This window comes from Eptesicus fuscus, chromosome 18, assembly GCF_027574615.1.
Source record: "Eptesicus fuscus isolate TK198812 chromosome 18, DD_ASM_mEF_20220401, whole genome shotgun sequence".
Taxonomy (NCBI): Eukaryota; Metazoa; Chordata; class Mammalia; order Chiroptera; family Vespertilionidae; genus Eptesicus; species Eptesicus fuscus.
In genome coordinates this window covers 32,688,672-32,713,814 of record NC_072490.1, presented here as the reverse complement: position 1 = coordinate 32,713,814, position 25,143 = coordinate 32,688,672, and the positions used below count along the sequence as shown (strand labels likewise).

At 52.1% G+C, this 25,143-nt stretch overlaps 1 protein-coding gene across 4 annotated transcripts in view; it reads right to left on the bottom strand.

Moving 5' to 3' along the window:
* Positions 1-2,762: 2,762 nt before the first annotated feature.
* The window catches only part of PXYLP1 (2-phosphoxylose phosphatase 1), a 76,808-nt gene continuing 54,427 nt past the window's right edge, over positions 2,763-25,143 (bottom strand). For all 4 annotated transcript variants that reach the window (XM_054708037.1, XM_054708038.1, XM_008156474.3 and 1 more), the window contains 4 exons: positions 16,509-16,667; positions 15,700-15,826; positions 10,012-10,151; positions 2,763-5,251 (listed from right to left, as the gene is read on the bottom strand). In XM_054708037.1, coding sequence (XP_054564012.1) covers positions 4,314-5,251; positions 10,012-10,151; positions 15,700-15,826; positions 16,509-16,667 — 1,364 coding nt within the window. In that variant the 3' untranslated portion in view covers positions 2,763-4,313. The remainder of the gene's footprint in view (positions 5,252-10,011; positions 10,152-15,699; positions 15,827-16,508; positions 16,668-25,143) is intronic.

The window sequence follows — 25,143 nt, the reverse complement described above, 5'->3', positions numbered from 1 at the left end:
GCTCTTCCCTGCAGGTCCAGTCGCCCCCAACTTCCCTACCTCTGCTGGCCTGGTCACCCCTAACTGCCCTCCCCTGCAGGCTTGATCGCCCCCAACTGCCCTCCCTTGCAGGCCTGGTTCCTCCCAACTGCCCTCCCCTGCTGGCCTGATTGCCCACAACTGCCCTCCCTTGCAGGCCTGGTCCCTCTCAACTTCCCTCCCCTGCTGGCCATCTTGTGGTGGCCATCTTGTGTCCACATGGGGGCAGGATCTTTGACCACATGGGGGCAGCCATCTTGTGTGTTGGAGTGATGGTCAATCTGCATATTACTTTTATTAGATAGGATAGAGGCCTGGTGCATGGGGGGGGGGGGCAGCTGGTTTGCCCTGAAGGGTGTCCCGGATCAGGGTGGGGGTTCCCTTGGGGCATGAGGCAGCCTGGGCAAGGGGCCTGTGGTGGTTTGCAGGCCGGCCACGCCCCCTGGTGACTCAAGCAGAGGCCCTGGTATCTGGGGTTTATTTATCTTCTATAATTGAAACTTTGTAGCCTGGAGCAGAGCCAAGCCTCCAGCTCGCTCCTCCATGGCTGCCGGCTGCCGCCATTTCTGTTGGAATTTATTTACCTTCTATAACTGAAACTTTGTAGCCTTAAGCAAGAGGCCTGGGCCAGCCAGGCTGCAGAAACTTGGCTTCCTCCATTACTGGGGGCAACCCTAGCCTCCTGCTCTCTGCAGCTCTGTGGCTGCCACCATTTCTGTTGGAATTTATTTATCTTCTATAATTGAAACTTTGTACCCTGGAGTGGAGGCCTGGGCCCGCCAGGGTGTGTGGAAAGCTTAGCTTCTTCCATTGCCGGGGAAACCCAAGCCTCCCTCCTGCTCACTCAGTGGCCACAGCTATCTTGGTTGGGGTTAATTTGCATACTCGCGTCTGATTGGCTGGTGGGTGTAGCGGAGTGATGGTTAATCTGCATATTGCTCTTTTATTAGATAGGATAATCTATTTCAATGTGGAAATATCTCCCAGATTAAGAGGAGCAAGTTAATAAGGCACATTATTAAAGGAAACAACCAGATAAAAATATTGTTAAGGAAAGCAAGTCACAGAATATATATAAAATGATTCCTATTTAAAAATTATACATTTCTGCATCTGCATGGAAAATTTCTGTAAGAATATCTGCCAGGCTCTCACAGTGTTCCCTCTGGAGGAGGGATTAGAAGAGAATTTCACTTAGAAGTTTTCAGCATTATATGATTGTTTTCCAATGTGCATTGTGTTAATGTTAATCATAAAAAAACAGAAAGCTGAATATACCCATGTACACACACTTGCTATGAACTAAGGCACTGAGCCCATTGCCCAGACACCAAGAATGAAATCCACTCAGCTCAGCTCAATGCTCAGTGTTTGTTTATGGAATGAAATGTCTTAGAACTTGATCTGAAGGAAGACATTTTAATGCTGTGCACATACAATGTCTTGGGAGGCTGTGTTGAGAAGCTGGAGCTGCATATTAAGAATAGTATAGCCCAGCCTCGGTGGCTCAGTGGTTGAGCATCGACCTATGAACCAGGAGGTCACGGTTCAATTCCTGGTCAGGGCACATGCTTGGGTTGTGGGCTAGATCCCCAGTGTGGGGCATGCAGGAGGCAAGCCGATTAATGATTCTCTCTTATCATTGATGTTTCTCTCTCTCTCTCTCTAGTAAAAATAAGAAAGAATAGTATATAAATGTCTAATCATTATGTTGTATACCTGAAACTAGTATAATATTGTATGTGAACCATAATTTAAAAAATAAAAATTTAAAAATCTGGGGGAGGGAGTGGGAGGAACACACAGATTGTGATCTGTTGAATGAGGAAGCACAAGCCACCCCCACGGAGGCAGCAGGTAGCTCCCCCAGCATCCAAGCGCCCACTTTGGGGAAGTGAAACCCACCCACGGGTTGTTTTGATTGAAGGCGCAGTTTCAATACATCCACACAAAGGAAGTAGTCACAAGATTTATTACTTACAGATCCCAGTTAGGGGGATGCCACCTAGCTGGGGGAATGGCCGTCCTCCATCCGGGTCACGAGCAGCAGGAGGCAGAGAGCGGCAGAGCAAACACCTAGGACTTACAAGGTGGCTGGGGCTGGGGCCACTAACCCTTTGCAGGCTTAACTCTAAGCGGTTATTCTCAGAGGCGCCCTGGAAAAGTCAAGCGGGAACTGACGGTGGGCGTCCTAAGCTCAAGTTCTTACCTAAGTGTCCGGACTCTGGGTGTGAGCAGGGCTGCCATGTTGTAGAAGGCCGTGGCAACCATTCAGAAAAACAAAGCTGTTTTCCTCCAAGGTTGTTTTTCTCACCACAGAGGCAAAACCTGTATCTACAGCACTTTTAATGTGGGCTCTTATCCAAAATATTTACCTTTACCAACAGATGTTGCAAATTAATTTTTAAAACATCTTCTGATTCAATTCTACGTTCTTCAAGCTGTGTTTAGCAGCTCTAATGCAAATACTTCAAGAGAGAAAAAAAAAAAAACCACACCTGTTTAGGCTTTAAATACTCCAGAGACAACACAAGATGGTCAGCCATAACAGAAGCAGGTAAGATAAATGCTCACCCGGCCCTCGGCCACCAGCTGGGACACGTCCTCCCGGCCCAGCGAGCTCGCTGCTGCCCCGAGAGAAGGAAGCAGAACGTCCCTTTCCGCTCTCCCTCTGGGCCCAGCGCAGCCTGTCAGCGGCCACAGCGCGCCACGGAGGGCCTGGCCCTCCCTTCCCCACCTGTGCTGTAGAGTTTTCTAATTTAGCACATTTTTATTTATACACACAAAAAAGATACATTTAAAAAATATTGGCACTCACTTGAAAAGAAGAACCAGAGTGACTTAGAGAGGTACAAACCGTTAGTGGCACGTACACGTATTCATCAAAATTTATTCATAGAAACATGTTATTTAAACCGCAACACTGGGTAGAAACAAAGAGAAGTGACGGGAATATCAATGACGCCGGAGAACCTCACTTGCACGTTACATCTCTTCGCACAGAACTAGCACCCTTCGTTCAGAAACCACAGATTTCATCACTGCTTCTAATATATAAAATACCTTATAAAGATTATTTCACTATCTAGTACCAAAGTTCTTCCAAAAACGTACTTAAAAATCAGTGAGAATGTACCTTTTGAAACTCACAAAAAAAGGGTTTCAAAGTTGATCCGACTCTACAGCTTGTCCAAGGGAATAAGCCGTCGTTCCTTTAATCGGGAGGAAGGCGTCTGTGTTCAGGTGCTGGCTGCCTCCTGACCACCAACCGGGGACAGCAAATGGGATATTATTACGTAGGCAATCAGAGCACATCGAAAACTGGTCTCAGAAAATATCTTCCTAGGCTATAAAAATACCAAATGGAGTACAAAAACTTCGGCATCCACAGCAAACAGACGACAGCAGACACTTGTCTAAAACACCCTTAAAACGATCATACCACAATCATCGTGAACGTCAAGTATTACTCTGGCAACTTCCCTGTGATCCCTTCTGATTCAATGTGTACTTCCCTTTGTTGCGTTCTAACAGATGCAGACCCAATTCTGTGTTTCTAGCAGGAGTGACTGGGAGGCACCGCTGAAGAATTCTTGGCAGCCACCCGGTTCTCAAAGTGCTGAGAGTGCAATTGTAGGAGAGCCCGTGTCTCAGATCAGGGGCCGGCCAGCGACAGCCCCGGGGCCACGCCTGACGCGCGCGGCCTGTGCACGCTTTCGTGTACGGTCTGTGGGTGCGTTCCCCGTGACGAGAGCACAACGCCGTGGCTGTGACAAGAGACTGGGAATGTGGCTTTCTGGCCTGCAACAGTCTAAACTACGTCCTCTCTGGCCTCGTACAGAAAAAGTCTGTCAAGCCCTGTTTTACATAAGTTACTTGGGGACATTTTTCACGGAACAAGGATAAGGTAAGAGGGTCCCAGGTTAAGAACATGTGGGCTGAGGCTTGCTGGTCCCACTGTCCAGTTCAGTACCACGGCAGGTCAGAAGAATACACACGTGGGTTGGCAGCTTGGAGCATTCAGACAGTCTGGCATCGTAAGCAAAGTCTGGCTATGATCAAGTACCTTCCTTTTTTTTTTCTGTGAATCGGCCATTGTGTATCAAGAAACTCCCGAACCCGAATTCAACAATGTACTCATTGTTCAACCGGAGCCATCTGGGTGGCTCCCAAGCACAGTTCCTAGCCATGAAGATCAATAACCTGGTACCCTTAGCGAAGGCTAGACCTGGAAGTGTACCTTCCCCATCCCTCTGTTTCGGCATGGACTCGGTAAGGGCTGGACTCGGCGCCTCTTAGAGTCCTTTCCGGTGACAGGCGTCGTAATAACTGGTGCTGCCCGTCCCCAGGGCCTCCAGCATGTCCCTCCTGACAAAGCGGACCAAGCTGTCGAGGGGGCACATGGGCTTGGGCCAGCGCCGGCGGTGGTCCCGGCAGAAGGAGGTGTGGAACGTGACGTCGACACCGTTGTAGAGAACCCGCACGGCGTGCTCCCCGGGCTTTTCCCGGTCTTGCCAGAGCTCGAAGATCAGCCTGGCCGCGAACCTCGGGAACCTGGCCTCCGTCAGGCCCAGGGCGCTGAGGACCGGGGACAGGGTGACGTCGTGAGCGGAGTAGAGGGCGAAGACCTCTTCCCTCTTGCCCTCGGCGGCGCGCAGCATGCGGCCGACGGTCTGGTTCAGGAGCGGGTGGGCGCCCAGGAGCGCGTACCCCAGATACAGTTTCTTCTCCCGCCTCTCCCTCTCGTCCTCCATCTGGTGGGTCTTGATCACCTTGAAGTGCTCCATGTCGATGCAGCCGTCCCTGGTGCAGGGGAAGCTGAGGTTGTGGCAGAAGTGGCAGAGCAGGGAGTCGATGGGGTTGGCGGCCCGCAGCTGCTTGGTGGGGATGTCCACGATCCTGGCCATCTCCCCGTAGGCCCTCTCCAGCTGGCCGTTCTTCAGGCGCAGGAGGTACTGCCGGCGCTGCTCCTTCTCCAGGTAGTGGTTTCTCACCGGGCAGTAGCAGTTCCCGGAGCAGAACAGAGCGCTGGGCTGGTGCCTGAAGTAAACCTTCCTCCAGTCAAAGTCGGGGAGGAAGCCGTACAGCAGGGCCAGCCCGCTCTGCAGCGTCCGGCTTTTCCCCGTGGTCTCTAAGTAGAGCTGGTCGGGGGACCAGTCAGCGGGCAGGAGTCTGTGTTTCTTTAGGTAGATGTCCCTCAGCAGCTGGCCATTCTGCAAATGTTGCACGACGCCTGAAACAAGAGCGACACAAGCTTTCCTGACCGGCAGCTCAGCCAAGAGAACGGCCAGGGGAACGAGTCAGGGCCCAGCGCCAGACACCTTAGCGCAGGGTGAGGTCATGTGACCGAGCCTGCTGCCCACTGTGTGGGAGCGGTGAGAACGGGTTCGCGCCAGCCTGACTGGGGGGCACCTTGGAGGTATCCACGAAGGGATGAGCCGAGGGAGCCCTGTCCTGGGGACCCGCAGCCTTTCTGGGGAGCACAATGACCGTCTGCCTCAACCCTCCCTCTAGACCAGCCCCTTCCCTGGGGGAGACCCTGTGACTGGCAGGCCTCGGACGGAAGGAGTCACCCGGTGGGTGGGTGCCCAGGCTGTAGGTGTCACAGGTGTAAGGAGAGCTTTGTCCCTGGGCCCAGGGACACGGCATTCCTCAGCCTGCAGGGAGACCTCCGGGAACTCAATCAGGAAGAGAAAAGGCCGGCTGCTGGCTGCTTAGTCCTCTCGGTGCTGGGAAGTCCCCTCTGCTAACATTTAGGTACGTTCTGCCCAACCCTGCTGGGGCTTTACCAGCTCGTCCATAAGGACACTCTCTCTGAATGAATATGGAATGATCTCGCAGATACACAGAGAGAATGTGCGAAAAAAAGCAAAGTGCACAACAGTATGTTTTTATGCTCCTTTTAAATAAAAGTGGGGGGCCCTGGTTGGTGTGGCTCAGCTGGTTGGAACATCATCCCATACATCAAAAGGCTGCGGGTTCGATCCCCCGTCGGGGCCCATTTGGAAGGCAACCGGTTGATGTTTTTCTCTCACATTGATCTCTCTCTCTCTCTCTCTCTCTCTCTCTCTCTCCCTCCCCTCTCTCTCTCTCGCTCTCTCTCCCTTCCTCTCTAAAATCAGCAAATAAAAATGGGGGAAAATAAGAATGTATAGTTGCAGGTGTCTGTGCTCTGCATAAAGAAACTTGGGAAGGATGCACAAGAAACTGATCTCAATGGTTACCTGGGAATGATGGGGGCACAGAAATGGTGTGGCTGGAACATGGGTAGGAGCAAGAATTTCAAGTTTACCTTTAAGATGTTTTAGTGTTGAACCACAGTACAGCAACCATGGCCTTTAAAAAAAAAAAAAGCCTTCTCTTCAAGCAAGAGAAAGCAATCCAAGATAAAAGCAAGCTCGCCTGCCAGCCAATGGGATGCAATTTCAGTGACAAACATGCATTGTCTGAGAGTGGGAACCATATGCAGGCCCCAGGACCGGCCGTATCATTTACTCAGATGCCCACACGGTTTGAACAGCTCCACCGCCAAGATGAGACAACTTAAGGCTGAAATGCATGAGGCGGAGGGCACTGTTGGCCCAGGAAGGGGAACAGCTCAGAAAACCCCCCAACAGAGGATGTCCTACTCTGAATGGAGAATACAGATTGAGAGCAGAAGTCCCTCAGAGATCGGGGCTGGGACAAGCCTTAGCATTTCCAAAACGATTTGCAAACTGAGGCAAACCTGGAGTGACGAACATTAAGAATCTGCATCTGGGCCTAGTTCACCTCTGGGCCTGCCTCACGTTCTCAGCTACATATATTAAAGGTGGCGTGCTTAACTGCAGGCCAGACCTTTCTCCTTTACTCCTCACCAAAAGCCAGTAAGGGCTTATGATTCCCCCCACTTCCCTTATTTTCCAGGTGAGGAAACGGAGGCCCTTCACGGTTGAGAAGTAGCAGAACTGAGCCCCCCTCTGGCCCCAACCTCGTGCTCCTAGTCCCTTGTCACAGTCCCTACATTTTCACGCAGAAATACTAAGTTCTAGCCACTGAAGACTTCTTATCCTCTCCAAACGCAGCCTGCTCTTCCTGCCTTTGTTCCTGCCCTTCACCTTCCTCTGCCCAGAGAAACCCGCCTCCTGTGCCTGGCTCCCCTCCTGCCTTCCCTGTGGTCTTCCTTCTCCCTCCCCCCAGGTCCCACAAACAACTCCTTCGGCTCCCACAGGCCGCTGGACCTCTGGGCCCTCAGCAGCCTTCACTGAGCCTCCTGCTGTGCGAGGCCCTTTCCACGTGCTATCGAATTTCACTCACCATCAGCCCTGCCCGGAAGATGTTAGCCCCATTTTACGGGGCTGTCTCTCCTCCAAAGCCTGTGTTTGTCCTATATGACCCTAGGGATCCGCTAGGACAGGCAGGGGAGCATCTTCCTCCCCCAGGCCCCACCCCTCCCCACACTCAACAGCTGCCAAAGCACCTTGCACAGAGCAGGCCCCAGCGATCAGTCTGTTCTTACGTAGTCTCTGTGGGTGCCAAAGTGTGCCAGGGACAAATGACTGCTCTAACAGCGAGGCTCTCTTAAAATAAAATCTAAAATAGGAGATGAAATGGGCCGTTAAGAGAGAATAAGGGAACAGGAGCAAACAATACTGCAAAAATAATTTCTAGAGCAATGCTGATTTATTAGTAGAATGTGATAACGATGAAAATAAATCAATGAGAAGAAAGGTCAGAATGAACGACTGTCTCTAAGTGTGTGAACCCCTCAGGCCCCTCCCCCCGCCACTCTTCTCAGGGGACGGCCCCTGGACCCAAAGGCTGGGTCCCACTCTCAATGCACAGTCACTCTGACCTCTTGCCAGGTGATGGCCCTGACCCTCAAGGACCCCTTCGGACTCTCTCTCTCTCAAGAATGTGGACTTGCCAGCCCATCTGTGGGTGTGGCTAGGACTGTCACTCTGTTGACAGACACCCAGCAAAACCACGGAGGCTGCGACAGGCAGACTTTTTATTCCTGGCTCCAGTCTCCGGAGGCCTGCTCATATTCTTGCCCTCACAGTCGGTGACTCGCTGTTAATCCTTATAATTATGTCCCTTTTGTGCTGGAGTTGATTTCTGTTACTTGCAACCAGGGTCTAAGCAGTGGTTCTCAGCAAGCCTGGGTCTGCCCTCAGGGAGGGTTTGGAGGCTGAGCTGTCACAATAATATGGGCAATAATGTTCCTGACACCCAGTGGTGGTGGCCAGGGGGCTGGACAGTCTTCACAAGGAACTGTTCTCGGTCCCACAGAACTTCTGAATGTGCCATAAGACATTCCCACACGTGAACAATCTGTTTATATAGCCTAGAACCCACTTTAAAAAATATTGTTATTGATTTCAGAGAGGAAGGGAGAGGGAGAGAGAGATAGAAACATCAATGATGAGAATCATTGATCGGCTGCCTCCTGCCCGCCCCCTACTGGGGATTGAGCCCTCCACTCGGCATGTACCCTTGACTGGAATCGAACTCGGGACCCTTCACTGAGCCAAACCAGCTAGAGCAAACCCACTTTAAAAAAATCTATAAACACAAAGTCATTTTTGCGTAACATTAACATCCAATGAATTTCCAAGAAACATGGTATTAATGGAGGGACACTTGTATTTTAGTTTTGATCAGAACTTGTAAAAAAAAAAACATGTTCCAACACGTGGTATTAAAGTCACCAACACACCTCTCCGTCGGTCTGTATTGGTAGCTGTCAGTCAGCAATCTGCATTTACGTGTAAGCAACTGATTCCGTCACTCCACTTTCCAGCGTAGGTGTGCCCAAGCATTTACACCGAGGCACACAGAATTCTATAATAAATTAGTTTCCTTTCCCCCTCCTTTATATTATAGTTAGGGCATCTGATATATTTTAAGATTATGTATGTAGGAAGATTATATTATATTCGAATTTCACTTGAGGATAGTTAAGGGAGCGCCTTCACTTGTGAATAAAAGGGGTGCTGGATCTGGTAGGATGACTCCTGTTTTAATCCAAATGCAGAAACTGTATGCGTGGAACTAATTATCAAAAGCTTTTGAAAACACTCCTTCTCCAAGGCTGGCCCTCCAGAGCCTTCCGCTTGCCCCACTCTGCCACTCACCACCATTCCCCCAGCGACAGGACAGAGACCTCCCTCCCATCAAAGCTGAGGTCCTACGATGCCGGGGAACCAGAAGACAGAGCATGGCCAACAGGCCCTCCCGTTTCTTCCAGAAAAGCTGGGACCAAGCAGAGGTCCTTTGAGGTCCCAGACTGAAGCAGGAAACTGGAAGCTCCTGGGGACCCACCAGTTCTTTCTCTTCCCAACCAAGGTGATCCCACAATTAACTCACCAACGACTCTGACAGGGAACTGGCTGCACTACAGTGCAAACAGGGCTGCCAGGAGAAGGGGGTCTGGCCACACAAACTCCTCGCTCAGCGGGGATCTGCCCTGTGTTTCTCCCTGAGACCTGGCACACTGAAACCTACCAGGTGCTTTGCTTGAAGTATCTAAGAACATGGGATTAATTGTATAAATTATGGCCCAGCCACGGTGGGATAATATGTAGCAATCAGAAATGGTGTTGTTGATGAATAGGGAAGGATGATCACAATATACTAAGTGAAAAAGTGGGTAACAAAATAGTGTGTTTAGTAAGATACCACTGTGAGTGTGTGTGTGTGTGCGTGCACATGCACACACATGCACGCACATGCATGAACACAGAAAGAAAGATAACTAATTACTTTGGTGGAATTATGGGTCTATTTTTCTTCCTTTTGCTTAATTGTCATTCCTAATTTCTCTTCCATGAACATATACCGCCTTTGTAATAACAGAAGTTTTTTTGTTTTTTTTTTAAGAAATCAGATGTTAATTAGGAATGTTGGTGGACTCAGAGCTGTGGCGTGCCAGTCCTTTGCCCTCTGAGCCCACAGCGCCTGGCCCAGGGGCATTGGCTCTTCGCTCAGTGTGCGCGAGGGGGTCACACGTACCTGTCTGTGTGAGCTCTCCCATCTCACAGAGCGGGTGGTTGGGGAAGAGAGGCAGGGAGTGTAAGGGGCTTTCGAAAGAGGCTCCGGATCCCTTTGACATGTGACTGACGAAAGCTTCCAGCTTCGGGTGATACGGTTTCCTGAAGAGACAACACGGACCCGGAGGTCAGCACGCGCCAAAGCAGTCTGCGATGGTTTCAGCTTCAGCAAACAAAACCCCAAGTGTGTGCCCCTCCTCCCCCACAAAGGCAATCGCTCGATCACTTCTACATTCCAATCTCGTTATTACTCCACCACCGATGGCTACGCATAACCCACTCCGCAAGGCCAGCCGAGCGCTGCCCACCTGCCCACTCCCCCGCCATCCTGCACACGTGTCCTCCAGGGGCTGCACACCTCTCTCCTGCATCCCTGCAGCCACCAGCTGGGTTCCGGCTCAGGCAGCTTCTGTCTGGATGGCACGGGTTCCTCTTCGGACTGCCTGCAGCCTATTCCTGCCCCTCTCCTCTGCCTTCTCCACGGCCAGCGCGATCTCCGTAAAAGGCAACCCCACTGGTCACTGCTCTTCCACATGCTGCCTTCTGGAAGGGGCCACGCATGCCCATTGGTCCGCTCTGGCCCCACCTCGCGTGGAGGCTCAGGGCTCCCCAGCCCTTTCCACTCTAATGCTGAGCTCTGGACACACACAGCCACCAACCGACTTCTGCTCCCCCAACACACTTGTTCTTTCAGCTTCCAAGACTTCCCACATGCTGCCTCTTCCTCCTAAAAAACCCCACCCTGTCCGGCCAGTGTGGCTCAGGGGTTGAGCATCAACTCATCAACCAAGGGGTCACTGGTTCTATTCTGGGTCAGGGCACATGCCCGGGTTGTGGGCTAGGTCCCCACTAGGGGGCGTGCAGGAGGCAGCCAATAGATAATTCTCATCAATGTTTCTATTTCTCTATCCCTTCTCCTTTCCTCTCTCTCTAAAATCAACGAAAACATATATATTTTTTTTAAAAAACAACCCACCCCAACCTTTACCTGGGTAACTCTTAATCCTTAACTTATCTGACCTCTGGAAAGGCTCTTTTGAAGAAAATTAACTGATTAAGAAAACCAAGATCTCTATAGCTCTCAATACAATTCACTATATATTTTGCACATACAATATGTATTTCATGTGGGGTGGTCACAAATAGCAAAACAATAATGCCGGTATGTTTATGAGACCTGACTTTTTAAATATTTCTCCCATGGAGTACATGTGGTAAATCAAGATTTAATTTAACTTTCTAGTCACTAATACACAATTTCCCTGAATAACGAAATGACCTATGAATATATACATTTTTTCTCTGAATAATGAAATGACCTATGAATACAGACACAATTCCTCTGAATAATGAGGTGACTTATGAATATTTACACCTTTTCTTTGAATAGTAGAATGGCCTATGAATGCGTATACATTTTCCAGCTGAACAGAAGCGGATAGACTAGTCCCAGCTAAACCAAATCAGCATGAAAAGCAGCAAAAAGAAATTGTTCTAATGGCCGACCCCTGCTGTTGAAAGCCCAATTAACATTGACAATGCTTTAAAAATGGCTGCCAGAATAGGTTTAATATCTTTCAAAAACATAAAGCTAAAAAAAAAAAAAATCCATCTTTTATAAAAATAGGCTTTGGAACTAGAGAAGGCTAATCCTGTCATACAGGACGGTCTGGTGATTTACCCGGGACCGTGCCGGGCGGGGCTGTCTCTGCATGCAGACGGAGGGTGTGCTTTTCATCCCGAGGCTGAAACGTGTAAATATTTGCAAGCTCGGAAATAAAATTTCCAACTGATCACGAGGCCGGCGATAGGAATGCACAGAAACGAAGGCCGTCAACTGGAGGCGAATGCCCTGCTGCGGCCACTCTTTCCGGCTGGTGAGGTCTGAGGATCTGGGGGAGCGTGGCCGCCAATTTTAGAAACAGAATTTCACGACTGAAAGTGTTTGCTGCGATGTCCCGGGTTTTCAGGGAATCCGACTGCTTAATGAGGCGTCTGTTCCTAACTGCATTCATGAAAACTTGCTTTTGGTAGGGCGAGATGAGGATTCTTCGAAGAAAAACTTCGCTTGTGGAAGAGAAGACAAATGGCTGATGTGCTATTTATTCCAAGGCCCCCTGAGGGCCATCACCTTCTTTAAATCCTCAGAAGCCCATTCTCCCCTTCACGCCTCCTGTTCAGCCAGGCACTAGTTTTATTGTGACTCATACATGCCCAGCTCTTCCAGCCTCAGGCCCTTTGCACGCGCTGTTCCCGCCATCTGGAACACTCTTCCCCCAGATCCTCACAGGGCCGGCTCCTTCACTTCGTTTAGGTGCCTGCTCACATGCCACTTCCTGGTACATGAGACAGGTACATGGGACAGCACCTGGCACACGACATGCATTTAAGAATAAAATTCATTGGATAAAAATAGTGATTTATTTTTTTCTTCTTTGGGTGTAGAAAAGAGTATCAAATTCATATTCATGAAAGCAAAAGAAACCATTTATTAAACATAGCAATGGCTAATAACCTCACTGCTGGCTAAACATAGTCCCGTGAGGGTAAAAAGAGCACCTCTGTCATGAGGCACAGGGCATTCACGCTGACACAGCTTCTACTACAAAGACTTAGGGAGCCACGCAATGTGCCACTGTGAAGGGGAACGAACGCTGGGGTGACCGGCTTGAACGGACATCCAGCTCCTCGCTGTGCACGGCCCAGACATCCCCTTCCACAGGACTAGGGGAACGGCCACACTCCAGGACACACGGCCTTTTAGGAGGCCGTAAAAATGATTAATTCCTGAAGCTGAACTAGCACCTGGGGAGGCAGCAGGCACTGCTGGTGACCCCGATCCCACAGTCCCAGGGGATTCAGAGGCCTGAAGTGGATTCTAATGGCTGGGAGTCCTGTCCACTCTTATGAATGGACATTTATTGTTTTTATTTAAAGATGGACTTAATTAAATGACACGAATTAATTTAAACATGCATGCCCCACCCACTTTCTGCAAAGGACTTAAAAGTAGATCCTAAAAATACAGAATGTTTGATCAAACTAGGCCGCAAGATCAAGGCCAGGGACAAGGAAGGCAGAGGCAGCCAGGGCAGCTGGTCCCCAGAAACTAAGGCCCCTCAAATGGGAGCCCCAGAAACGGCCCCATCCGTGCATCCTGCCATCGCCCTGTCAGAACGAGGGGCCCTGGGACCTGTCCTGCTTCATGACCACGGCCACTCAGGGAGGAAGAGAGGCTGGCCCTCGGAGACCTCCCGGCTGCTGTGCTAAATGACACGTCACCCCCTTATCAAGCTCTTAGCATGGGCCAGGCTCAGTGCCTGGCTCTCCCACCTCAGTCAGACGCCATAAGGGCGTGGGGGGGGGGCAGGCATCACTGCCCCCATGTTCCAGGTCTGCACACTGAGGCTCAGAGAGTGCAGCGGTCTTCCCTGCACACACAGGCTGACCGGCCTCACAGGACTCCGTGCTGAGCCTTCAGTCTGATAGGAGCACACGACAGGCAGTTATGACTTGTGATTCTCACTCAGATCCTGAATTCATTCTGCAACCAAACCCGTCCAACAACTCTTACATGCCAGGCTCGAGCTGGGCATGGATGATACAGGAAGGAGTGAGACCCAATGCCCGGGAGAAGCTGGTGATGTGGGGAGGGCGGAGACAATCACGCTGGGAAGGCAAGCTGTAAAGTCCCAGGCTGCACGGGGGGAGGCCCTGCACGCTGCCAGGTGGCCCTGCCCGATGGGCCCCTTTTCTGGGAACAACCAGAACGGCCCCCAGAGCTTCAAGTGCCCAGGGATCTTCTAGCAACAAGGACTGACCCCTAGTCTGAGCCGAGCCTCTCAAATTCTCACTTCTGAGAAGTGGAAGCGCAGACAGAGAAAGAGGACCAGAAGCTGCAAGGAGCCAGGGACAAAGCAGGGCGCTGTCCATGAGTCCTGGAGGCTGTCTTGGGTCCGGCCAGCTCAGAGGCCCAGGAGCCTATCTGTGGCCGGGCTGTTCACAGGGTGGGTATCCAGCCAGCATGCAAAGGTAGTGCTATGCCAGCTGTCAACACAAAGAAACTCTGCTGTGCCCGATCTAGCAAACCCACGTCCCCAAGCTGCCTTCCCTGCACCCCACCCTGTGCCCTCCTGCCACTCTGGATGCTCTAGCCCATCCCCATGATCCAGGAATGAAGGAGTTAATGCCCAGCACAGCAAGTGACCTCCACCCTTGCCCTCGCCCTCAGGCCAGCTAAGGTCTGAGGATGAAACGTTTAGTTCAGAGACCATTCCCGTGTGTCCTCCTGTCTGGTTTGCAGCGAGGCCCTGGCCGTGCCTGATACAAGCCGAGGACACATTCTCACACACAGGGAGAGGGTTCCTCGAGGAGCCAGCATCTCCGGGGGCCCTGAAGGAATGGTGGGAGTGAGCCACGCAGGCCTGGGGGACAAGCAAGCCAGGTGGCAGGTGCAAAGGTGGGAATGGCAGGGGCAGGGGACCTCCCCGGGAAGGCTGACACGGAAGGCTGGAGAAGGGAGGAGGAGAGCCAGTGCCTGCATAGCACCCTGACATGGGCTCTGGGACACGCCTCCAGGCTCGCCGAGCACAGAAGACACACATACCCGGAGTGCGAGCATCGCGACCTCCAGCGGGAAATGAAACCACACAGGAAAGCCCGCAGTCACCCAGTATCTCCTGTTTCCACCAAAGATGGTTCGCTTCACCTTCTCCTAACACTGGACAACGAGACGGCCTGAGAGTTGAAGCGTTAACCTGGACCTCCCGGGTTCACACTGCGGCCCCCTTGGAAAGAACAGCCCCGGCGGGCGGCGGGGAGGCAATCCGTGGTCCCACCGGGCTGCCCGGCGCAGGCTGGCAACCAGGAGCATTCCATCGACATAACCTCTTCCCCACGGAGCACGTCCCTCCGTCTCCTCTCCGCGCTCAGCACGTTCTGTGCGGGGTGTTACGTGTCCCCAGACACGTCTGCGGAGGCCTGGCCCATCACTTTCATGGCTAACTGTGCCTCCGATTTTAGAGCCATGCCATTTCCATATGCACTGTTCCCACTCTTTTCCATTATTTCTCATCCTAAGAGCTCACTCTCAACCAAGGGCAGGCTGTCTCTACCCCTGTGGACGTTTGAAGTAACATCATCCATTTACATGGCTTTGCAAGTAAATGATAATGTTCTTGCTCCTCTGTCATCTCACGTACTCCTCAGCCCCACTCTGCATGGTCAGCATCGCCATCCCATTTCAGAGACAGAAGACTGAGGCTCACAGAGACTAAGGGGCTTACCTGTTGCTCTGAATGGAATAGCTGAGCCAGGCCTGAGGACTCCTAACCCAGTGTTCACTGCACCACATCCAGCCATTTCTCAAACTGAAGAACAGCAGGGTGGGAGAGTGGGCCTCAGACTGGCCAGGGCTTTATCTGCTGTGTGGCCTCACACAGGTGTCCTCACCTTTCTGGGCCTCTGTTTTCTCAACTGTGAGTCGGCAGTAACATGCAGGATTGTTCTGAAGATCAGACTCCTGGTGAACTGTACTCACTCCATGACAGGTCACTCCCCATCCTGTCATTCGTTCCCCCATCAGCATCACGATTCGGACAGAGAGAACAGATTCTTGAAAGGAACTTTTTTTTTTTAAAGTGCAATTTACCTGTTAGCCACTAGAGTGCAGTCAATTTCTGGTCGCTTTGTTTTGGGAATGACATACAGTGGGTACCTGTCCCCATGTCGAATGAACACGTGCACGGAGACCAGCTTAAAATGATGCGGAGCATGACCTGCGAGAGACAGACAGACATAAAGAGAGACAGATACATTGTGTTGTTATCACTCCGAAGTGTCGATTCTTTTCACTGCACTAAAGTGAGGAGGGGTAACTGGGAGCAGGGTGCTGTGCTGGGGTCCAAGTGGGGCGCCTCTGAATAGACTCACTGGCAGGGCAGAGGGACATGAGTGGGCTGGTTATGCCCCAGGCCACCAGAGGTCACGGGAAGGCTATGGTGGCCAGCTGGAGGCCAGGAAATGTGGGCAGGGATATTCCTGTGTCCTCGCTCACATCCACAGACTACGGGAGGCCCAGAAACAGTGAACAGGGAACACGTGTCTTCTTGAAATCTCTCATCCAACAAGGCGGGGCACAAACAGATTCAGCATCATTCTTTGGCACACTCTCAGAAAAGCAAAATTCAACGTGGAAATCACATTTCCCCACACCTTTCCTGCAAGACACCCGCAGGATGTCCTAAGCCCCAGAGTGTCTACTCAGAAAAGCTGGGGGTGATGCACTAGAAGTGAGGAAGCGAAGACCTGGGAACTCACTCAAGGGCACAGCCTAGTGGCAGCTGCAGGAATTGCGCCCCGGCCGGGGAGCTCCTCACCCCCAGGCTGTGCTGTGTGAAGAACCAGTTCCCAGAGGGGTGTCCGTCCAGGTACCACGTTGGGCAGCGCAGGCAGGCCTACCTTCCATGCTGCGCTCGGCCACACTGGGAATGTTGCAATACAAGAGAGCTTCGTAAACCGGGTCCATCCCGGGGGGCTCCGTCACAGGGTCGGGCATGATTCTCTTTCGACTCTTGCTACTCACTCCATTCTTAGCTACGGACACCGGGATCAGGTGGACTGCAAGGAAAGTCAAGCAGGTCACGGCACATGCAGTCACAGGCGGGCACCGAGCGTGGCTGGATTTCCACCTTGAGTAACGATTCTTTCCCTCGGCATAGACTTCAGTGTAGCAAGAAGTCCGCGTGCCCTCCAAGAACCGTTTCTTGAGCCCCCACTGCGCCCTGCCTCTTTCTCGATGCCGTGACCCTCTGCTCACTAATAATTATGCGACACCAGTGGGGCCTCCCTCACGGTGGTGAAGGAAGAACTTCATTCAAACGGATGACCTCCTTCCCAACACCCTTTAGAATTCTAGTAAATACGCGAAGGAAGGAAACCACCGCCTTTTGAGTATCTGCGGAGAGCTAGGCACAGGTGTCTGACATACCCCATTTAATTCCATCTGCTGTGCACTGTGTGGCCCCCAGAGCCCAAGCCCAGCACTACGAACGTGTCCGGAAGGAGATGGCTCATGATGATTTGCTTCTTTTCATTTTTGTTTACTGTATTGATGGTCCCCACGGAATAGAGAAAAGGAGAGAGAGGGGCAGGGCCAGGACCTAGCCCACAGCCCCTCTCTGGCCTGGGGCCTCAGGCCACCTCAGTTACTTCCCCAAACGCAGCGATCCTCAGGGTCGGCAGGTAAGGGTACAGCCAGGGGTCTGCAGCCAGCTCGTTAGCTGGACGTCACAGACGTGTTCAAAGACAGGCCGGCGCCTTTCCTCCAGGGCACCAAGCCAATGCCCATGTCTCTGGCTCATCTCCCCACAGCGGGGTCTGGCCAGGGCAGAGGACAAAAATCTAGCTGCATACCTGGCCTTCTTCATCCTTAAGAACCTGCTGTATGCAAGCCCTTTACAAGTGCCTCAAAACTGATTTTTTTTCCCCTTTAAACAAGTTTTTATTGATTTTAGAGAGAAAAGAAGAGAGAAAAAGAAACATTGATATGAGAGAGAAACATCGATGGCTACCTCCTGCATGCTCCCTACTGGGGCTTGAGCCTGCAACCCGGGCACGTGCCCTGACAGGGAATTGAACTGGCGACCTTCTGGTGCATGGGACGACACCCAACCAACGGAGCCACACCGGCCAGGGCTCAACACTGACTTCGATAGAGCACTGTGGGGGCCCCCACCCCTGGGTCAGACTACCACCCCTCCTTTCCTTCGGTGGAGTGGCTCCTCCCCCATGCCAGCTGCCTGGTGTGTGTGTGTGGGGGGGTGCCATGCTGCTCCTCCAGGACCCTGTGCTTGCCATGCTGACTGCTCCAGGGATGGGGGCCTGACACGAGCCAACTGTGCCAATAAAGGCCCTTTCCAGAAAGAGAGGCTCCCACGGGGAGAGTCCGTTTCACGGGGAGTTAGGCAGCCTCCAGACCCCTGCCTCCTGCCGTCCGTGCCTTGAGCTGCCCCCACCACCCCTGCTCATGTTGTTTAGTCAGTCAGCTCTTGTCTGATCACACAGACACCCGGCAGATGAAAGGCAGCTGTTGGGGATCCATAGGGGTCCAGTGAGGGCAAGCACGGTGGGGCTGGAGTGTTGGCTCAACTCTGTCTCGATTGCTCTGGGGTCAGGTGTCCCACAAGTCACACCACGGACTGCACCAGAAGAGAGCAGGGGACCCAGGTGTGGCCCCACCATCGGCCTTTACCCTGCTGGCTCCCGGGCCTGCCTCACCCTCCGTCTGAGCTGGTTGCCTCCTTGGGGGGTCTATAGTCACCTCTTCCTGGGAACTCCTCTTTTCCAGGGTCGTCATAGCCTGTTTGCAGTGACCCCTGCCCCACAGCTGTCCATGGTTCTGAAGGCAGGGAGGCGGCGTGGGGCTGGGGGCTCACGGTCGCGAAGACCTGGGGTCAGGTGCTGGCTCTGTGACTGCCTCGCTGCGCGTGACCTCGGGCAAGCGTTCCTGCTTGCTGTGGATCACTTCCTTCGTCTGTAAAATGGCCCCTAGTGCTGCCACCCGATTTCTCTGATTTCTTCCTCCCAGTAATCTACAGCTCCTCCATCCCCTCTCCTTCGCCCGCCTGCCAAGGAATAATGATTTGTTCTCACAGGCAATTCCCACAATTCCCTCAGTGCTCTTCAATCCACTAAGTTGCCTTAAATGCCCAATCTGTCTCTACCGTGCGCTGCATATAAAAATGTCTGCGTGTGATTCTTAAGTACCAACCAGAAGCACAACGCCAGAGCCCACCGCGTTGTTATTTGCCTCAAGCTATTTGTTTGGAAAGGCCTGGGTGGAAATCGGGTTTACAGGTAAAATGGGAAAATGAAACCCCCATCGGTACATGCTGAGACATCTGGTTTCACACAGACAAGGCGGAGCAGTCGCATCCACGGTTCCCGCTGTGATCTACCCACTTTGGGCCACGACAGAAGACCAGCCTTTTCTTGTTACCCTCACTCTTCATCACTCCCCGTTCCTCACTCGTGTCGCCTCACGGGGAACCACTGTCAGAATCCAGTCAGTGCTGTGGGTGCCTGTGATGAGAGCCAGGAAATCACAACAGGGGTGACACCTGGGATTGGGGGCTCAGCTCCTGCCCTAGGCTGTTCCCAAGCTCTTATCTCCTCTCTGCCCGAGCCCTCCCTCTGACATCTGCCACTGAGACCCAAGTCCCCGGGACTGCCAGGGTGCAGGCGCAGAGCCCACCGCGGCCTGCGTCTGAGCCCGTGTGCAGCCTCTCGGGGGCCCCTGACGACTGGCCTCGACCTAACGGGGTCCTCTGGGTTAGATGATGCAAGCACCAAGGTCTCCAAATCAGACAGAAACTAGACATCACCGAGATTCCAGGACAGGACCCCACCCCCTCCCCACATAACTGTGGAGAGAATGTCAGCCTCCTTAACCATCTCAGGGCCTACATCCCCTCTGCCTCGTCTCTGAGAATCTTATAAAAGCTACTGATCCTCACCCTGGAAAAAGGACCATATATGCAAACTTTTGATTTGGGTTTCTGGGGGGTTCATGGGACCCCTGAAAACACATGAGACCATATGGACATCTGTGGACTCAGGCTAAGGACCCAAGCTCTCTGTGCACACCTGACTTGACCCTCTTATTCAGGGTTCAGATTCTGCTCTCGTGGATTAAAAATACCTGTGGTATATATGCACCCTATACATATATGGAATATTACTCAGCCATAAAAATATTAAATCTTACCATTTGTGACAGCATGGATGGACCTAGAGGGCATTACGCTAAGTGAAATAAGTCAGCCAGAGAAAGACAAACACCGTATGATGTCACTTATATGTGGAATCTAAAGAACAGAATAAACTGATGAACAAAACAGAAGCAGATTCCTAGAAACAGAGAACTGGTGGTTGCACTGGGTGAAGAGGTGAAGAGTCTAAGAAGCCCAGATCGGTAGTTACAAAACAGTCACGGGGAAGTAAGCAAAGCACAGGAAATACAGTTAATAAGACATATTACAGTGACTATGTATGGTGCCGGTTGGGGTACCGGAAATATCAAAAGGAACACTACGTAAAGTATATGATTACCTAACCACTAAGCTGTACACCAGAAACCAATATAAAATAAAATGTAAAAAAGAAATAAAAGAGTCTGCTCTCAAGCCCTCATTCCTGATCAGCTTCACACACTGCCCCGTCCAAACCCTTCCCTCAACGGGGGGTCAGGAGGGAGCAAGGGGGGCTGCTATCAAGACCACGGGGGTCCACTGTGATGACCACTTGCTGCACTCGACACGACTTCCTCTCTCTCTTTGTTAAAAATGCCATCAGGGCGCTCTCTCTCTCTCTCTCTCTCTCTCTCTCTCTCTCTCTCAAGCTCTCTCTCTCTCTCTTCCCTTTCCCCCTCTGGAAGGCGGCCGGCAGGGTGATCGCCAATAAAGCCTGTGTCCTGGTAACCCATGGTCTCCGGCCCTCTGTTTCATCTTTCATCATGGTGCTGAACCCTGGGTGAGCATGGACTATCCTCGAACCTAGCCCCGAGCTTCTGACTCCTGCTCTGGCTCTGCTCGGTGGTAACCTAGCCCCGAGCTTCTGACTCCTGATCTGGCTCTGCTCGGCGGCATGGTTCTGAGTCGATTGGCCTGCTCAGAACACTCCTCAAACCCTGCCGTACCAGGACACGTGGGAATCTCATTGCTTCCTTCTAACCGGTAGGCTTCAGGGATTTTCCCAACACCCCCCACTCCTGGTTCCCTTGATCTGGAAAGGCCTCAGAGTTTCCCGTACACGGCTCTACATTCTACGTTCTACGTTCTACTTTCTACGAAAGCCCAGGTACCTGGCCGGGAAAACTCTGTTCTACTCCACGGGAAAGGTTCAGGGTGATGAGCTTGCAACCTTCTCCTGTCCTTTTTTTCTACAGGTTGGTAGAGGGAAAAGAAGGACGCTTCTTATTCCTTCCCCAACTTCTCGGTGGCCCCTTCCATCCGGTCAAGGGAACCCCTCAATCCAAACCCTCTCCTAACCTCAAAGAAGCTCTACCTGGCCACAATATAAACTCGACAATGTCTCTCTGTGGCCTGAAAATTCCAATATCCTCCAAGATCTAGATAATTTTGCCACCGGATTGGAAAGCGTTTGAGATTCCTACGAACAGGCTTTCCCCCTCTCCCGCTTCCCACCCCCCCCCAAAAAAAATGCCATCAGCTTGGAACAGCTCTACGGCCAGGACAGCAGGGAGTGGGGTCCGAGCTGGTCAGCGCGCGCAGTGACGCAGCTCCACCTGGGCAGGCTCCCCGTGTGCCTGGCTCGCCCCCTCCGTGCACACTGCCATGTAAACACGTCCTGGAGCTTTCTCTCCTAATCTGTCTCTCTTCATACAGCCTTGGCGGTCCGCAAATACTCTCCTTAAGTCACTAGCACTCTCTAGTTTTATTAGTTTGCCTCCTCTAAATGGGAGATTCCCTTCTTATCAATACTGCTGACTACACGTGCACACACAACACACACATGTATTCCCATGTACAAGTTAATATTTTATGACAGGCCTCTGAGTCGATGGAGACAGGTCTACGTAATCGCGGTGTAAAGGATGCAGGAGTGTCTACTGTTGGGCACTGGCTGCCTTCTCCCTTCTTCCTGTTGTAAGCAAGGCCGCAATAAACACCTGTTCTTAGGAGAAATTCTCTAAGATCAGAAACAAGAAAGGAAGAAAGAAAAAGAAAGAAAGAGAGAGAGAGAGAGAGGGAGGGAGGAAGGGAGAGAGGGAGGGAAGGGAGGAAGGAAAGAAAGAAAGAAAGAAAGAAAGAAAGAAAGAAAGAAAGAAAGAAAGAAAGAAAGAAAGAAAGAAATGGAGGGAGGGAAGGAGGGTGAAGGAAGGGGGGGAGGGAGGGAGGGAGGGAGGGAGGGAGGGGGAGGGAGGCCACCTAGGAAGAAAAGAAGCCATGACCCACAGACACAATGTGTCCGAAGGCCCTGCTCCATGATGTTCCCACCCCCTCCAGTGTAAGTACTTGAGCTTAAAATGCTGCGATGAAAGTTGATTCATCAGAATAAATGTTGTCGCTTATCTACAGAACTTTCTTCACCCACAGACACTTAACTATGTGGTAGCTGCACATGAAGTGTTCAGAGGAAACTCAGAAATTAGTCAGAAAATAAACCTCCGAGAAAAGGATCAAAGTTAATTTTAAAAATACTAAATAAAAAATGTTAGTGATAATGACGCTGTGAGGGTATCATGACAGGACTCTTCAGTTAACAATGCGAGCCCTCATTATTAATTCCTCATTCTATTTGGCTTGAACTCACCAAAATAAAAACCTGGGAAGCACCTTATTGTAGCTTTTAAAATAGAGTAGACAGAACACGCCACGCTTGGTGCTCTAAGGGTTGCATCCCCAAACCTTTGCCACCAAAACGTAGCAATATTCATGAATCCCCAAGTTTGCACAAACCCCTGGGGCATATGTTTTTCTGCATAAAACATACACCGGACACAGAGGAAAGAAGGACAAAGTCCCCCGGCTGGACGGTGGGACGCGGCCTGGTCAGCAACTGAGGAGCTCAATCTCGGCTGTTGTTACGGAATTGGTGCCTCCCACCACATGCCTCGGACCTTCAGGGACGCCCACAAGTAGTTGGAGCTGCAAGCGCTCAGGAGAGCGGCCTTACAGAGCAACGGCGGCGGAAGGAGCCAGGGTCTGAAGGACCAGGCAAGGCGCATGCTACACCCCCCGGCGTGGTGTGTGTCCTTGCAGGGACCCCGGCTTTCCTATTCAGAGGCAATTTTCTTCTAATTTCTATGCTGTGCTACCAAGCATGGCGGGTCTCCTCCCTAGCATATAGTAGATGCACAGCAGCCTAAGGAGGGGATATGGGCGCTGGAAGACTCAGGAAAATGATGGCTCTGCAGGGAAGAAAGGTGCTGGGGAACTACGGAACACACACACACCCCCCACATGCACACACACCCCACATGCACACACGCCACACACATCCCCCACATGCACACACACCCCACATGCACACACACACACACCCCACATGCACACACACACGCACCACATGCAAACACACACGTACCACATACTAGTACACCACCCCCACACACTCCACATACACACACACACCACAAACACACACCCCACATGCACACACATACATCCCCCACATGCACCCACACCCCACATGCACACACACCCCACATGCACACACACACGCACCACATGCAAACACACACACCACATACTAGTACACCACCCCCACACACTCCACATACACACACACACACACACACCCACACCCCACATGCACACACGCCACCCCCCCATGCACACACACACACACCACATACACACCCACCCACATGCATACACACACCACATGCACACACCACATGCACACCCTCCACACGCACGCACACCCACATGCACACACACACACCACATGCACACACACAACTCAGACTCACCACACACACATCATTCACACTTACCCCACATACACCACCCCAACACACATACCACCCACTCCCACAGCACCACACATCACACATATACACATGTGCACACACAACTCAGACTCAGCACACACACATCATTCACACACTCACATCCCACATACACCCCCCCCCACCACACACACACACAGAGCTGGGTAAGCTGGGCTCCTCAGCTGCCCACCTGAGAACTTGGGGCAGTTACCTGCCTCCCTTGGCTCAGGGCCCCACCCCTCTGCTGTTGTTCTGTCTCCTGCACGGCCTCTCTTCCCCCATCTGCCCAGATTTCCTCTTTTCCCTGGATCTGCACCACCAGGCACCAAACCCAGAGCTGAGCCCAGGAGGCTGGGAGGGTGGGAATGCGGAGAAAGAGAGCTCACTCGCCCTAAGGGGCGGCCCCACCCAGCTGCTCAGGGACTGTGGGTGTTGGCTTGCTGGGCAGTCTGGCTTTTAAAGGAGGGGTTGGAGGTTTAGGTGAAATTGCCTAGTTTTAAAACATTGGTAAATAAATTTTAAAATGTGAAAACATGGTTGAGCCAAACAAAAACAAACTTACAGGCTGTCGGTCTGGAGTGGCTTCCACATGCTCCTGGGAGACCTGGTCTCCCCACGAGGATACCAACTCCCCAAACAGGAGCTCTGGACAGGGTCTCTTGGGCTCGCTCAGTCCCTGAAATCCACCCTCTGGCAGGACACCACGCCCATTCACACCCCACCCACGTGGGCCTTCAGGACCTCCAGTGCCCCCGCTCTTCCTCCTGCTCTGCCCCCAGCTCCTCGTTGTCTGGACCTTGTCCTGCCTCTCCTCTTGCTCAGCGTGCTCCCCTGGGCCTCCTCGTCCAGACCCAAGAGCCATCATCCCTGCATGGCTGACCTCCTAGTCTATGTCCGGGGCATTTCCTTCAGCCTTCAGCACACGTATCCCCTTTGGACATGAGACGTTTATGTGAACGAATGCGTGGATGCACGGGTGAAGGAAGCATCTACTGAACTACCCGGGCCAAACTCCTACGTGCCCCCGGGTTGCCTCCAGCATTATCCACCCACCAGCCTCTGAACAGGGAGCCCCCAACATTGTGTTCACTACACTCACCCCGGGGGCCTGTTAGGAATGCAGATTCTGGGTCCCACTCATCCCAAGACTGCGAGTCTGCAGCGAGGGGTCCAGAAGGTGCTCTCTCTGTGTGTTTTTGGAACATGCATTCTGACAAGCCCCTGCGCCACTCTGATCAGGTGCTCGGGAGACCACACTTGGGCAAACGCTCTACCGAACTGGGGCCTTTCCCAGACACAAATCTGATGGTGTCGTCCCTGCTTCCGTGGCTCCCCGCACCTGCAAGATACAACGTGATGGTGGCGGTGCCCTGGCCTGGGTCCACTGTCACAGCTCCACACAGGTGGCTAACCTCCATGTCTGTTGCTCTGCCTTTGCATTCCCATCTCCTTCAGCCTGGAATGCCCATCCCGGCTTCCTCCTTGGCCAACCCCTACTCATCTCTCAAGGATGAAGCTCAGATGAACCCCTTCTGGGAGTCTTCTCTGACCCCCACGGTTGGTTTCTTGTCCTCTGCC